Here is a 16,942-nt window from a genome sequence, read left to right on the forward strand (position 1 = left end):
TAGTTTGTTAAACCTGGCAAGTTGATAACAGGTTGGTTAGCTATGTTCAAGATAGTTTGTTAAACCTGGCAAGTTGATAACAGGTTGGTTAGCTATGTTCAAGTTAGTTTGTTAAACCTGGCAAGTTGATAACAGGTTGGTTAGCTATATTCAAGTTAGTTTGTTTAGCCTGGCAAGTTGATAACAGGTTGGTTAGCTATATTCAAGTTAGTTCGTTTAACCTGGCAAGTTGATAACAGGTTGGTTAGCTATATTCAAGTTAGTTTGTTTAACCTGGCAAGTTGATAACAGGTTGGTTAGCTATATTCAAGTTAGTTTGTTTAACCTGGCAAGTTGATAACAGGTTGGATAGCTATATTCAAGTTAGTTTGTTTAGCCTGGCAAGTTGATAACAGGTTGGTTAGCTATATTCAAGTTAGTTTGTTTAACCTGACAAGTTGATAACAAGTTAGTTAGCTATGTTCAAGTTAGTTTGTTAACCTGGCAAGTTGATAACAGGATTCCGCCCTCATCAATTCATTTTCAGTACTATGGAAGGCATGAAGTGCTAGATGTTGAACCTAAAACATTCACAGCATTTTGGATCAGAGGAATATATTTTCTGGAAAAATCATTTCCCCCTTTCTAATTCATTTTTTCCCCCAATGCTAGGTTTTTTTGTGGTTTGAATCGCTGAACTGGAAAAAGTAAATAAATTTTGGGCTATTGATGTTTATTTTTATTTCTTCCCACCATCGAAAAACTTTTCTTCAAAACGTATACTCCTGTTATGAATGCTATTTGACCCGGCCGTTAGGATTTTGTTAACAGAAAATACTGAAAAGCTGGGGATTTACATTTCCTTTTAAAACACTTTTACCCCCAAAAAAATTTATTAGCGAAAAAACACCAAAAATAAAATGGGGGAAAATGATTCCTGAAAAGAGGGGGAATGATATTTTAAGATAATGTCAGCCAAAAACAAACTGGATGAATCTCGGGAAACCATTCTTAAAACCATTCTTAAAAATTGTTTAAAATCATGGTCCGTTGATCCTTTCGAGCATAAGATTAACCAACCTTATTGTAATCTTTCTTAAAGAAGAAATGGTTTGCAAGATGGTTGAGTACCATCGGATTCTGAGAATCTATTCCGTATGCTCGACTCAGTTTCTGCACTCCATCCCTTGACATAATAATTATAAAATAAGATATCAATGTTCATAATTTTAAAAACTTATTATTCTTATAAAATTGTGGTTTCTCTAATAAAGCGATTTGCGCATTTCTACTGCAGGGAAACATGTATGAAATATCAGTTATGAATTATAATTTCTAAAATTAGAAAAACGAAAACTAAGTTTTCAATTTTGTAAATTACGTTCTTTGACTCTAATGCTTAAAATCAGCTAGTCACAATTTTAGAGAACCTCCGATTAGAAATTGTCATTTTTTGAGAGCAAAACGAGGACATTATTTTTTTTGCTCAGAAAGGAGTGTAAAGGATTACGTCGTATATCTTCAAACTTCGTACAAAATTACGTTTCCAATCTCTTTAAGCCGATTAAGAAAAGATGATCCCGCATTAGACCGGCGCCATTAATCCCCCCCCCCCACACCCCCTACCTGATATTTTCTGGTTCCTGACTATTGAGCTGAAGAACTGCTATCCCCACCATAGCACCCACACAATCAGGATCAAGTTCCAGGGCACGCTCAAACGCTAGGCGAGCCTTAACATTTTAAAATCTATTTATGTAGTCTGGACCCACCTAACCAGAGTAGGTTGTTATGATTTAGTGATAAAGATTTGAGGAAAATGGTTAAGCAAACAAAAAAAATAATAATAAATCTGGGAAAGGTAAAGAGGATCGAAGATAGATATTTTTGATAGATATAGAATTTCACAGATTTTTTATTTCACAGATTTTTTGGTACTTTTTCTGATCTTTATTTTCTTTTTCAGCGAGATAGTAACACCCTTTTAAACACAAAAACGTTCATAAAACAATTGAAGCGGGGGAATGATTTGTCAGTAGATAAGTAGGTCAAATATATAAGCAGCATCAATTAACACCGAACCATTCAACCAATTGTTAAACAAAAAGTTTCGCCATTAGGAAAATTTCAAATTAAAAAAATTCCCTGGATATGTTTACCTTATCAGGGTTACCCAGTTTGAGAAAGCAGTGTCCCATCCCTAGCCGGACATTCGCAGGACATTTAGGGTTCGTTCTCAGGGCCTTCTTGTAGTACGCCAGTGCATTCTAAATCAACATCAACATCAACATCAACATCAACATCAACATCAACATCAACATCAACATCAACATCAACATCAACATCAACATCAACATCAACATCAACATCAACTATTACCTTATAATCCTTTTTGTTAAATGCAATACATGCTTTACCCAGGAGGGAAGGTATACTGGAAGGATTCTGAAATAAAAAAATAAAAAAGTTTTTATATCCTTTTGCGGAGACTATTAATACATACATCGCGCAAAAATATTACTTAAAAACAATGTTTTAGAAACAAATTAACCAGCACAATTTATTATCGCAATATTACGATTACTTTCATTTTTCCGTTAAAAACTTGTAAAAACTAAAATGCTGAAAGGAACTGATGACGTAAAAATAAGAAACCCTGAGCTTTTATATATGTCAAGTGGCAATCAAATGAACATCGTAACCCTTTAAAACTTTGTCGTATCATGGATAAATGAAATATCCATATTTCCTTCTTTGAAAATTGATTATTTTAATAGTTTTCTTTATAAGTGACTTTAAGATTTCTGCTTGCAAAAACAATAATTGTAATTGTCAGAATTGAACAATTTTTAAGATAGAAAAACAGTGATATCTTCCACTCCACATTATTATCAGATAAAGGTTTAATTGAACAGGTACCGTTGTGATTCTGACCAGCCATTCTATATATGAAGGGATTGACGTTTACCTGAGAAAGTACAAAGTTAAACTGTTGGTCTGCTTGATCCATTTTATCCCCCTCGAGCAGGCAGAAGTAGGCTCTTCCTAGATTTGAACAATCAATCAGTCAATCAATCAAGCAATCAACCAATCAATCAGGCAATCAACCAATCAGGAAATCAATCAATCAGGCAATCAATGAAGCAAGCAATCAATCAATCAGACAATCAAGCAGGCAATCAATCAAGAAGGCAATCAATCAAGCAGGCAATCAAGAAGGCAATCAATTAATCAATCAATCAAATGACATGCCTATTAACGAATCGATCCAAAATTAACAACCAATTATATCTTTTTGAAACTTTTGCCCCAAAAAAACTTAGTGACAAATTTTTTTCTAAAAGGGATAGAGGGGTGAGGATGTTTAAAAAAATACACACCCCTGGAGAAAGTTTTAGTTCACCTAAAAGATGGTTCTTGTCGTACATGAGGATCTTGTCAGCTGTTGTATAGAGAAGGGTCGCTTTCATGAACAACTCCTTCTTCTTATCCCTCTGCTTCTCCTTGTTCGCCTCCTAGATAAACAATGCGTTTATTTCACACAAAAACTCCCGAGTTTGCAATCATTATCCATTATCCACCCAATATTTGAGATGCGCAACCTCTATCTAATCTAACCTAACCTAACCCGGATTCGAATGTGTATTGCGTATATTTATACATGGGAGGGAATGGGGGGGAGGCATAGTTCTCATATTAAGTCTGAGCCAAATTATCTGTCATCGCAAGAAATGTCAAAATAAGTCCAAAAAGTCCAACCAGAGGTACGAATATATTTTTTAAGAAAGCTTAAAATTTTAAAATAATTAAGGCATAAACTTGCCAAGCACTTTTCCTTGCTTTTATACTTTTTCCCCTCATAAAAAAAATCTGTTTTACAATGGTACGAAGTAATGTTTAATTCGCCAAAAAAAAAGTAAAAATTGTTAAAAACGTTAAAAAAATAAAAAACTTCCAAATATTGCAAAGAATATTTTTAAAAGGAGAGGGAACTCCAAAATATATTGGTATAAATTGGCATTTTCTTATCATTTGGAAGAAGTAAATAAAATGTATTTATTTCTTCCCGTGAAATGTGTGATTTTTTCAAAATTAAACAATACCGTAAATTTAGCAGACCTGAAAAACTATTTTTTGCTACTTTTTTTTGAGTTCTACGAAAAATGAACCTGAACGAAGTATGCAGCCAGCATGTCGTAGGAGTTCATCTGATCGTGGTCAAACTCTTCATACTTATCCGTCGGGCTGGCAATGGCAGAGGTGAGGATCTTCGTGAAGTCGTCTTTTCGACCCTGCAAACATATAATATTTATAAGAAAAAAGAATTAATCAAAGAGTTTAGATAAGTAAAGAGTGGAATTAATTCGAAATAAGTGTAAAACCGCCATTTTGTTACTGTTTCCATACTGCAGGTGTACTTCACACATTCGTGCAATATAACCTTTTGGGCCCTGGAACGTCTTTTTAAAGAAGAAAATTTCATGAAAATTAAAATTTTCTCTAAATCGATTCTCTGACAACCTGTCATGCATTCACGAGTTCATTTCAGAATACGCTTTACTATAGATTCCCGAGTTCATTTCAACATAATTTTTTTAAAAAGAAGAAATTGTAACGAATATGTCCACTGTCCAGGGATCATAGTAAATTATTGTGATGTACTACGTATAATTTGTGAACATTTACATGAATCAGTGCTTAGGATCCATTTAATTTTGATGCGGATCCGGATCCTGTATCTTACTGGAAAAAATTGATCCGGATCCAGGTTATTTCCATAAAATTTAATGAATTTTTTGTTTTTGTCTTATTTTTATGTTGAAACTTAATGAACCATTCAGAAATCAGGAAATTTTTATAATCTCTCCCTTTCATCAATAGTTGAGAATTGGGTTTAGAGAAAATTTTATTTTTGCAGTTTTTAGTTGATATTTTGCCCCTTGGATCCGGATCCTAAAAAGCTCAAAGAGACTGAACACATTCAAACCGAGGGAAAAAGAAAAAACCTAACTAGGGCAGGGGTCCATATAATTCCATCCAATGCGATCGCAAATGTTGATTAATTGATCGGGGCAGTAATTTGCCATATTGTTGTCAACAAACGAAAGAACGATGTAAAGTTGTGGAAAAAAATCTATACTGTAGGTTATATACTGCAAGGGAGAGTTTATTTTCCTGTTAAGTGTATTTTCACGTTTTTTAAGACGAAAAGGGATTTCAACATATATTTAAATAATTATTTAATAAAGACTTCTTTCTAAACTTTAACGGATTTAACAATGATATCATTTTAGCAAAATCCATGATTTATCATTAACATATTTTTTAACCCAATTTGCAAGAATGACACAAAATAAGTTTGCCGATTAGTCAGTTATTAATTTGTGTAATTATGCTATAAAAAGGTACCCAATTGGCTCCACTTTCTATCAAAATATATAAAGAAGAAATCTGTTAAATAGCAACGACGATGATTAATTATTTAATCAAAGTAATGACCTGTCTAAAGTACTCCCTAGCTAACTTGTTCCAAAGATGTAACTGCGCTTTCTCCTGAAGAAAAAATATATCAATTGTAAATTTTTTTTGAATGAAAGAAAAAAGTTACTTCAACGAGTAAAGCGGCTTTTAGTTTCTTTTGAAGATTTTCGAAAAATTATGCTTAGAACGTTCATTTTATTTGTCATACCCTGGATCCAAATTTACATTTGAAAGCTTGAGATTCAATGATTAGAAAAATTAGTACTTCTTTGAGCAAACATATTTTTTCTTAAGTTTTGAATGATATTATGCCACTTCGATCCGGATGAGCATTTTTTTTTCGGATCCGTATCCGGATCCAGGGAACTAAACCCTGCCCAAAGGAACCTGTTGTAGAATCTGAAGGATCTCTGATGCCTCAGGGAGTTCGTCAAACGGGATTTCGATGACCTCCTCCCCATCCTTCAAGGGTATCTCAAGCGAGGTCGCCATCCCCAACATGAGTCTGGAAAATGACAACAATAAAATTAAATCTATATTCAAGTTAGTTTGTTTAACCTGGCAAGTTGATAACAGGTTGGTTAGCTATATTCAAGTTAGTTTGTTTGGCCTGGCAAGTTGATAACAGGTTGTTTAGCTATATTTAAGGTTGAATTCACATCATTTTTATCAAATTTAGGATAGATCCTGCCCCAGAAACCGTTCTCTAGGACGGACCCACATATTAATCTAGGAAACACTTGTTGCAAAAAAAAACCATTTTTTTTTATTAAAAACTGGATTTCCGGAAGTTTAACTAGATTACCTTCAACTGCTTGCCTGATGTATTAATTAGTCAACACTCAGAGTTAAACTGATTTTTTGAATTCTGAAAATCCACTGGTTAAAAATTTGTAAATTTGCATCGACGCGAATAATAAATGCTGACGTTCTCTAGGAATATACCGACGACTGATTCTCTTATCATGGCGTAACTTAAATAACCAAGATTATCAAAATTCTACTAATTTTTACGTAATTTTATTATTATTTTTCACTGCTCACATAATCCTGACACAGACATCTCTAACTAACTGTAACTAATAATGTCTAAATAAAGCGTCCACGGCCAGAAGAGTAGCCGGACATTTTGTACAATGCCGCAAATACGTTCTTTTCGTTGAATTCTTACGAAAAGGTTTTACACAATATATGAAGATTTTTGAGTGAATTTATCACATTAAAGTGACTAAATAGATTTTTAAAAATATTTTCAGTATATTTTGTTACCAAAATGTTTGGTTTCTAAAAGGACTTAAAATAAAATGTTGACCTGATTGAAATAGGTCGTCTTCAAAAAATGGAACATTAACCCAATAAGGTGGTGTATTTTTCGACTTACGCAAATCCGCTATACTAACTTTTGACCTACGATAAATCCACTATACTACACATCCGACCTACTAGCACCTGGTTTTACAGCTTCTTATTGGACTTGTGGCCGCAGCGCCGCGGCCGCCTAGCCTGTCCTAGCCGCGACGCTCGGCCCCCTAGCAGCTCTGTCCTAGCCGCACCGCTCGGCCCTGAAATTGTCTTAACCTAACCTAACCCTCAAATAATACAAAAATAAACTGAAATCGCAGTAGGTTGGAAAGTTAGTAGTTCAGAAGTTCAGTAGGGGGAGTAGGGGGATGTTGCCGGTGTGAGACGATGTATAGCCATTTATAGCAACGTTGTCTGTCTGACCGTTTGTGTCCAATACGTCAAAACAGCAGAATAGATCGGGTCCAAATTCTGTGTGGGACCTCTCAGGACCCCAGGGAAGGTTGGACGCTCAGAATTACAAAAATTAAGTTGTCTCCACAATTGTTTTTGTAAAAACGAAATTGTAAATCTGCGAAGAATTGTTTATTAATGTTTTATCGAAGAGAAAATGCTGAATAATAGAGCAACAATTATAAGTTGAAATAGAAGATAGACACGAAGCGCCCTGACCCTGTTAGCCTAGTTTATTAAAAGTAGATTTACTTAAAGAACTAACATGGGTTAATATTAGACTGGATTTACGTTTTAAACTTTTAATTTAAAATCAAATTAATTCATGGTTTTTATAAAATAAAAACTTGCAGTTGGTATTAACAGAGGCTGCTTCATTTTGGAGGAGGCAAGGGGTTCCCCTGTTTGGCGGAATTTTAGCAAGCAGGCACCTTCTAACCCTTTGATTTTGATTTTAAGTAGAATTATTTCCCTGTGTGCATTACATAATCGGTAAAAAGGAAGTTAATTTTTATTAAAAGTATTTTGAAAAAAAAGGAAAAATACATTTTTCCTTTTTCGTGTCACCAGGATCTTTTTCCCTGGATACAATTTTAGGGGGATTAGAAATGTCGGCGCACTTTGCACTCAACATTTTGACTGTAAGATAACAAAAAAAAATTTACATTTCATTACCCCCGAGACAAATAGCTTTTCCACATCATACAAAATTTTTAAGATAATTTCATATTATTAAAAATCTTAATTTGTAAACGTACATTTTCAATATAGAAATACATTGTTCAAAATACCCCTTTAAATTAATCTTTGTTGGTTGTGGTTGTTTTTGAAGTTAAAAGTTTTTATTTCCAAGATTAAATCTGGTGTACGTACAGTCATGTTCTTTATAATCGAAACCTCAATTATAAAGACATATGGACTACAAACTAGTATGTATGGGAAACACATTTGTTTCTATAGGCTTCTCAAGAATGTATAAGATTATAATGAGATATTATAGACTTTTTTAAAACAAATAAGTTCAAAATTGTCTTTAATTGAATGAAGGAACATTTCAAATTACGTTTACAATACAATACTAATTGCATTGAAAAATATATGTACAAATTTCCTAACAATTTGTCACAAATTACTTTTTATATTTCTTAAGCAATTAACATATAAAAAATAAAACATACAATATACATAAAAAAGCACTAACATTGTTTTAAACAATCAGAAAAACACTTCAATTTCTGTTCCAATCTCTTTATTTTTTCATACTAGCAAACGAATCAAACTGTGTCTGTATATTGCACATTCCTATAGTTAGACAATAAACAGTGCAACATATTAGAAAAACTAAAAAACCAAAAGTCCGAATAATATAAAATGTAACTATTTAGATTGTTTCGTGATGGGGAAAAACTATATGTATTCTATAGCCCCTAATAATAATAATAATAATAATAACAATAATAATAATAATAAAAATGTATTACCTGTAACTAGATTAAGTGCCTTACTATTCAGATTTGTCTGTAAAGCGGAGGCTTGTGGGAAATATGGGCGACGAGCTTTAGATTGAGTTTGGTTCAACTCCAAACTACGAGCTTGAGATTGAGTTTGGTCCAAACTACTAGCTTGAGATTGAGTTTGGTTCAAGCTACCAGCTTGAGATTGAGTTTGGTCCAAGCTACTAGCTTGAGATTGAGTTTGGTCCAAACTACTGGCTTTAGATTGAGTTTGGTCCAAACTACTGGCTTTAGATTGAGTTTGGTCCAAACTACTAGCTTGAGATTGAGTTTGGTCCAAACTACTGGTTTTAGATTGAGTTTTTTCAGAACTACTGGCTTGAGATTTTTCAAGATCTGGTCTAGCTAGTATATTGTTCTCCTAAAAACAAAAAGGCATATTTTTTTTTACTTCCAGGTAGGGTTTCCGGCCAACGAAAACTTTTGCAAAAAACGCCAAATTTCGTGAAATTTTTCTTTAGTATTTCGCAAACTTTTTCGCGAAAAATGAAATTTGCGAAAAAGCGGAAAAAAGAAAAAATGCGAAATTTACCGAAAATAAAAAAATTTCAAAATTTTAAGTTTAAGTTTCCTATATTCGAATTATATATATGTACAATGTTATACATTTGAAGTGGTTTAAATGTTCAGCTTATCATTGCACTGAACCTTAAGTTCGTAGTTATTATTAGCGTTTTGTTTGTAATTTTAGACAAAATGTCTGTAATTTAAACATTTTGTTTGTAATTTAAACATTTTGTTTGTAATTTAAACATTTTGTTTGTAATTTAAACATTTTGTTTGTAATTTAAACATTTTGTTTGTAATTTAAACATGATGTTTGTAAATTAAAAATAATATTTGTAATTTAAAGATAATGTTTGTAATTTAAACATAATGTTTGTATTTTAAACAAAATGTCTGTAATTTAAACATTATGTTTGTAATTTGAATATAAGGTTTGTAATTTAAACATAATGTTTGTAATTTAAACATTATGTTTGTAATTTAAACATAATGTTTGTAATTTAAAAATAATGTTTTTAATTTAAATATAATGTTTGTAATTTAAACATAATGTTTGTAATTTAAACATTTTGTTTGGAATTTAAACTTAATGTTTGTATTTTAAACAAAATGTCTGTAATTTAAACATTATCTTTGTAATTTAAATATAATGTTTGTAATTTAAACAAAATGTCTGTAATTTAAGCATTATGTTTGTAATTTAAACATAATGTTTGTAATTTAAACATAATGCTTGTAATTTAAAAATAATTTTTGCAATTTAAACATAATGTTTGTAATCTAAACATAATGTTTGTAATTTAAACAAAATGTCTGTAATTTAAGCATTATGTTTGTAATTTAAAGATAATGTTTGTAATTTAAAGATAATGTTTGTAATTTAAAGATAATGTTTGTAATTTAAACATAATGTTTGTAATTTAAACATAATGTATGTAATTTAAACATAATGTTTGTAATTTAAATTATTAAACATAAATATGCACTTTCCTGGGGTACACTGACAACATAAAAATCAGAATTCAGATCAAGATCAAAATCAAAATCATAAAGCTCGTCCAGCTCTCCAGGTTGTTCTACAGGATCAACAGGCATCTCCTCCCCTTTCATGATCTCAGTGTCATCTTCATTTTCTAGATTTCCAGCTTCAATGATGACTGAATCATTGATGCTTGGGAATACATCCTCTACAGATGCTCCTCTAGAAATTTTTTAAAAAAGTTTTACACTTTACTAACTGGTACTGAAAGGGACTGTAAGCGTAATTTCAAGAGATCCTCCATCCAAAAAATATCCTAATCTTTAAATGGGTTTAACACCAGCAAAAAATTATGCAGGACTGAAATCTAAAATAACATTCATAGAAATATGGAAAAAATCAAAAATCATTCTGAAATTTACGATTTTAAAAACAGTGATCAAAAGGGAAGGTCGATTTTTTTATTCTTTTGAATCAAATCTAAAGATGCGCATTTTTTCATGTTCATTTGTCCGTTTTTAGATGTTAAAAAAACTGTTTTAGTTAAGGCTAAAATACTAGCTTTTTTTACACAGATCTGATAATTTTAATTTAAAAAAAAACGTTTTTTTTTCTTGAATTTTCTTAATTTTCAAGGGATTTTTACGAATTTTAATACCATTTGACCAACCTTACAGACCCATGATTCTCCCAAGAGAGGGTCGTTAAGTTATTTAATGTCCCTTGGGACAATTTAGTAAAATAACGATCCGCTCTACAGCGAAGTTTTCATAAATAAAAATTCACGCAATTTCATCTCACATGAGTGACGATGAAATTGTGTAAAACTTCTTTTTCGGAAAATTACAAATTATACTTAACCAACAAAGAAAATTGGTCGATGGAACCCTTGGTAAAGTAACTTTTCCTGAAATTCCCTGTAAAGTAGTTTTTAAAATATTATCTAAATTCTAAACTCAGTGTTTATTTTGCCGAAATTTTTTCTGGGTTAATACATTCATGATTTGATTTTCAAGGATGCTTACTTGTTTAAGCCATAGCAGCTGTCCAGAGCATACACACATAGAGTTGAACTTAAATGATAAAAATTATAATTATAATCATTTTAATTATTATTTTTCAAGTAATGAAAGTGATAATGATAAAAAATAGAAATCAAACAATAATGATAAAATGGAATGAAAAAAAGAAACCATTATAATATTTATAATAAGGCTGATTACCTAAGAACAGTTAGTCCCATAAGAAGAAGAAAGATCAAAGTTCCCGCCCATTTATCACTGAACAGTAAATCCATGGATTACCATCGTTTATAGGTCCATTTTAGGTCCATTTCAAGTTCATTTCAGGTCCATTTTAGGTCCATTTTTGGTCCATTTTAGGTCCATTTTAGGTTCATTTCAGGTCCATTTTAAGTTCATTTTTGATCCATTTTAGGTTCATTTTAGGTTCATTTTAGGTCCATTTTAGGTCCATTTTAGGTCCATTTCAAGTTCATTTTTGGTCCATTTAAAAACATTTTTGGTTTTAAAAGTGCTCTTTAATAAACTGAGATGCACAGCAAAATCTTATTTTCTAAATGGATTTGAGTCTTTACCTCTCAAAATTTAATCTTCTTAACCCTGCATCATTGCAACCCAATTTGTTAAAGACCTTCGATATTTCAATCTATTAACTCTGTTAGATCAAATAATGTTAGTCTGAAATATTTAGAGGGTACCTTTGTAAATCGTACATTCCACTCACCATGATTTCACTACTTTCTGTTTTCCTTGAATCTCTTCATCTTCTGTTTCCTCTGTCAGTGTTTCCTCCTCACTAAACCAAATCATTTCTATTCATTTGAGTTTTTATTCTTACAAATATATACAGGGTGTTTCTTTATGATGTGTTATTTTTCATTTAGTTAAAATGATATTTAATAATCCATCATAAAGGAAAGTAAATCGTCCAGTTTTTCTTCAAAACTACATTTGCGAAGAAACTATTTAAAAATAATGGATAATCCTACAAAAGTTTTCCTTCAATAAATGAACCCGCTCAACTGGGAACTTTTTAACAAACACTAAGAACATTTCTGTAGTTCCCCAATCAAAATTTGAGGCAAATCGGTCTAGCCGTTCATTAGTTGATCGAATACTCAAACAATTAGACAGACAAGACAACCAGAGAATATTCGGAAATTCCTGCTCAACTTGGTTTGGAGAAAGACTGATCGCCTTGAACTGCAGAATATGTTCTAATTCATATATTTTTGGAACATGGTCCGATAGTAAACCTTTGATATTTCATCGAATTCTCACTTTTATAGTTTCAGGAGAAGTAAATATTTCCATTTACTGATAGCGCCTATTGAAGGATTCATAACTCCAATGGATAATGAGATAGATAGAAAGATAGATGTTACCGCCATACTATTTCTATTGGTTCAGAATAGACAACAAACACAAGACTGAACCGTGATTGGATCAGGCTCTAATGGACTCGGCATACAGTTGTACAGAAGAGTAAATTAGATTTTGAGGCGAGTATTCAGCTTCTTTGCCAAAAAAACTTTTTCTTGGGTCTCCGGGGGTTAACATTTCAAATCAACAGCTTAATAATTATCAACCAACAGCTTATTTATTTTCACCTAAAAGAAAGATTTTTCAAGAAAATACAGACCCCGAGAATTCTAAAAGAAAAATTTTTTAGATTTGGTTTGGTTGTTTCCTAGTTGCATTTAACTGATGTTTTACAAGAGATTTATCCACAATCTCCATCCAGCTTCTCTCCCTGCACATTTACATATAATTTACCCACCCGTCCATAGTTTGTATGTACAATTGTACAACTTGCTTTAGCTGCCTAAAAGTGGCCCTGCACTTTAATTGTACAGAGATTTATTTGGTTCTGTTAATTCTTGTCCTGAGGTTTATTTGGTTCTGTTAATTCTAGTCCTGAGGTTTATTTGGTTCTGTTAATTCTTGTCATGAGATTTATTTGGTTCTGTTGATTCTAGTCCTGAGGTTTATTTGGTTCTGTTAATTCTAGTCCTGAGGTTTATTTGGTTTTGTTAATTCTTGTCATGAGATTTATTTGGTTCTGTTAATTCTTGTCATGAGATTTATTTGGTTCTGTTAATTCTTGTCATGAGGTGTATTTGGTTCCGTTGATTCTTGTCCTTTGGTTAATTTGGTTTTGTTAATTCCTTTCATGGGTTTTATTTGGTTCCCATATTACTTGTCATGGGTTTATTTGGATCCGTTGATTCTTGTTTTTTGTTAAATTTGGTTTTGTCAATACCAGTATGATGTTTATTTGGTTCATTTATTTGTCATTTATTTCATTTTTATGTTAAACAAAATTGCGGCATAATTTTTGCTTCTGAATAGTTAGAATTTGTTTTTAATATTTTTAAATAAAAATTGTATTTTTTATTTACCTGGCGTATTTTCCTTCCATTGTGTGCCACTAAAAATAAGATATTGAAAGAAAGAATATAAGAAGGTGAAGCAATAAAAATACTTTAAAGGAAAAAACCAACAGAGATAGAAAAAATTTAGCTAAATCTTTTAAAAGTAATTTTAGAATATTACCTTTGAGAATATAATATTTGAATATTGATTGTACTGCAGAGGATCCGGTTCTAACCCAGCCTGTAGCTAAACAAACAGTTCAGGAAAATAGTACCCAGCCTGTAGCTAAACAAACAGTTTAGGAAAACAGTACCCAGCCTGAAGCTAAACAAACAGTTTAGGAAAATAGTACCCAGTCTGTAGCTTAACAAACAGTTTAGGAAAATAGTAACCAGCCTGTAGCTAAACAAACAGTTTAGGAAAATAGTACCCAGCCTGTAGCTAAACAAACAGTTTAAGAAAATAGTACCCAGCCTGTAGCTAAACAAACAGTTTAGGAAAATAATACCCAGCATTTAGCTAAACAAGTAGTTTAGGAATTTAGTTTTGTATTTTCTTACGTATTACATATCTTCTTTTGTCATTATAATTTTTGTTCTGATTAGGTGCATATATGTATTTTGCATTTTTATTTTTATAAATTCATATTGATATCTTCATTTTATCTTTTTCATTCTTAAATTCATGCTTACATTTGTTTCTTTATACATTTAGCCAAGTCATTGTTGCATTTTGCAAAANAAAAAATTCTAAAAAACATGCGAAAGTTCATCAAAAACGACAAAATTTCGAAGATACACATATTCAAATTCTCTTCATCAAACATTTATTAAAGTGAAGGAAGAGAAATTATTTATATGACATTATGAAACTTCAAATATTGAGCTCTCAGAGCAAAGAATTTTTTTGCGCAATTAATTGTTGCAGCTATAACACTTAAGATTTCCATAAAAAATTTTCCTCGAAAATATTTTCGCGAAAGAATTTTCGCATCGTTTTCGTTTTTTTTTCGCGAAACGTTTCGTTCGCTGCAAACCCTAGTTGGGAAGCTGCCACTTGAGCCAATACACTTGGGAAATACCCTTTGGGAAAGTACCTAATTCATCAGAATACATTCTTTAAACAAAATTGTAAGAAAAAAAAAGAATTTCTCTACGGTCCTCTTAGCAGTCTCAATCTTTGTGGGTAACCCTGTATAGTGAATATTTATTTATTTCTGAGCAAATTTATTTAAATTCATTTGTTAGCTTAACTGTATATACCTGTACATGATTAGCCGAGTATGACCTAGAAATAGAATATTTTCGGTGTTTTCAAGAAACAGGGTGCCCCAATAAACACAGGAATTGAAAGACGATTTTGATATCGTCTTTGAAAGTGATTTTTTGATTTAGTGTGGTGATGTCAACTAGGTAAAATACTGCTGTACTTGGTAAAATATTAAACTCCCGTAAACTAACACAGAGTTATACAGTTGTTCCTCTTAACTGTTTATTATGCAAAAATGTTACAGAATATCATTTTTGCAGAATAAGAAAACCTTTTACCGTATACATAAAATGTACTCTAGTATAGACATAACTAAAATAAAATTAGGCACTACAACACTAAATCTTAACAAAGACGATTTCGTATACGTCTCTGAATTCCCATGTTTATTGAGATACCCTGTAAATCCATAAATTAATAACAATACAGACAGAACACTATATGTCGTCTTTTCAAGATGTAAGGGTTTTTCGTTCACAATAACCCTGAGGCAGAAGCCCCAAGGAGTTACGACGAGCATGCTCTCTCTCTCTCTCTTTATTCAAAGCGGCATGCGCGTAGGGGGCCGAGCGCCAGGACTAGAACAGGCTCTCATGCTCTCTCTCTCTTTTTATTCAAAGCGGCATGCGCGTAACTCCCTTGGGCTTCTGCCTCAAGGTTATTGTGATAAATTGATTTTCATTCGTAAAACGGGGTTTTTTAAATCTAGACAAATTTCTAGAAATAATCGTCGATTTTGAAGGAGAAAGATGACACTTTAGAAACCCTAAGACTAGGAACTATGATTGTAAATTACACAAAAAACTATTGGGACACTCTGTACATTTAACTTCTATAACTATAGTATTTATATACTTTGCTTGTCTAAGGAGGCTCCGTCTGCATAGCGGAGGCTCATGGCTCCCTCGTCTGTCCGTGGGTAACTAATTAACGTCAAAACGGCTGAACCGATCGGGCCAAATATTTTTGGGGCAACTCACATGACCCCAGAGAATATACATGCTCAAAACTATGAAACCCCATGAAAAATTATTATTAATTCCGCGAACTTTTCTGGTTATTATCTTATATTTTACTTAGAAAATACTCTAAAGAGAGCAATGATTGAAATTAAAAATATTAAAAGATGGAATATCTATATATATAAAGTAGTAATCTCTGCTTGTCCATGTTTGTATATCCGATCATAACTTAGGAACCCCTTGACCGATTTGCCTCAAATTCTGATTGGTTCTTAGCTTAGTTTGAAAAATTCTGAATTGAGTAGGTGAAATTTTATATGGTCAACTTAGTTTCCATGGCTAAAGTTGGGCTCTTAAGCTAATTATTATTCAATTTAGTGATTAAAACAACTTAAATTTCCTAACGTTGCAAAATGAAAAAAAAATTACACAATAAAACTATTTGGACACTCTGTAAATTTCACTAAAATAATAGTAACACCCTGCTGTACACTATTTTTTTAAATAATTCATTTCTATTATTTCATTGATAGAGTGGCATCTACGACTTACAACGGTTTCCTTAAGGCTTAAAAGCTTAAGTCCAATCAAGTATGAAATATAGATTCATGTTTTTCTTTGTAAAATCTGAGTATTTTCATTGGTGGTTTCTCTACAAAAGTGACTTGTGCATGCACTTGCTTTAAAGAAATTATCAGAATTAAAACTCTAAGTATAGAAAAACAACTTAAACTTCTGCATTATTGTTCAGATTAAGGTTTCAAGGGTACCGTTGTGAATCGGACATGTCCTTTGAAATTATTCTGACTTTAAAAGAAAGTATTTGCCTGACGGTTGGAGTGAAGTAAATTCTGTACTGATTATTCCTCTCAGTTTTCATTTTTTCTTCAACACAAATATTTGTTTCCCTAATTTTAAAAATGTAAGTTTAAAATGAGGACCAAATTTTAAACATAAAATTCGAATATATCTTGTCAATTAAGTTAAAACTTTCACCATGGCTTTGAAGTTATTTGCTGATAAAGAAAAAATTGTTTGCAGAAAAAAAAGCTTTATTTATTCAAAAGAAAAGAGTCCTCAATAAAATAGAAACAAAAT

At 31.8% G+C, this 16,942-nt stretch overlaps 2 protein-coding genes across 2 annotated transcripts in view; both read right to left on the reverse strand.

The window, feature by feature from the left end:
- LOC111699271 (RNA polymerase-associated protein CTR9 homolog) overlaps positions 1-6,372 on the reverse strand; it is a gene marked incomplete in the record, with an annotated part of 21,058 nt that extends 14,686 nt beyond the window's left edge. The window contains 11 exon segments of the mRNA XM_023469899.1: positions 481-560; positions 1,060-1,165; positions 1,606-1,712; positions 2,139-2,246; positions 2,359-2,424; positions 2,948-3,024; positions 3,383-3,494; positions 4,149-4,271; positions 5,479-5,532; positions 5,848-5,965; positions 6,266-6,372. Of these exon segments, the coding sequence (XP_023325667.1) occupies positions 481-560; positions 1,060-1,165; positions 1,606-1,712; positions 2,139-2,246; positions 2,359-2,424; positions 2,948-3,024; positions 3,383-3,494; positions 4,149-4,271; positions 5,479-5,532; positions 5,848-5,961 (947 nt within the window).
- Positions 6,373-7,102: 730 nt separating this feature from the next.
- On the reverse strand, positions 7,103-16,724 carry LOC111699288 (uncharacterized). Its single transcript, XM_023469920.1, has 11 exons — positions 16,672-16,724; positions 14,876-14,900; positions 13,794-13,859; positions 13,640-13,668; positions 12,928-12,990; positions 11,962-12,033; positions 11,439-11,495; positions 11,241-11,288; positions 10,227-10,437; positions 8,697-9,090; positions 7,103-7,272 (listed from the first exon to the last, which is right to left on the reverse strand). The coding sequence occupies exons 1-11, from the start codon at positions 16,722-16,724 to the stop codon at positions 7,103-7,105; spliced, it is 1,188 nt and encodes a 395-aa protein (XP_023325688.1).
- Positions 16,725-16,942: the final 218 nt, after the last annotated feature.

Source organism: Eurytemora carolleeae, unplaced genomic scaffold (genome assembly GCF_000591075.1).
Source record: "Eurytemora carolleeae unplaced genomic scaffold, Eaff_2.0 scaffold326, whole genome shotgun sequence".
In the NCBI taxonomy this organism is placed as follows: domain Eukaryota; kingdom Metazoa; phylum Arthropoda; class Copepoda; order Calanoida; family Temoridae; genus Eurytemora; species Eurytemora carolleeae.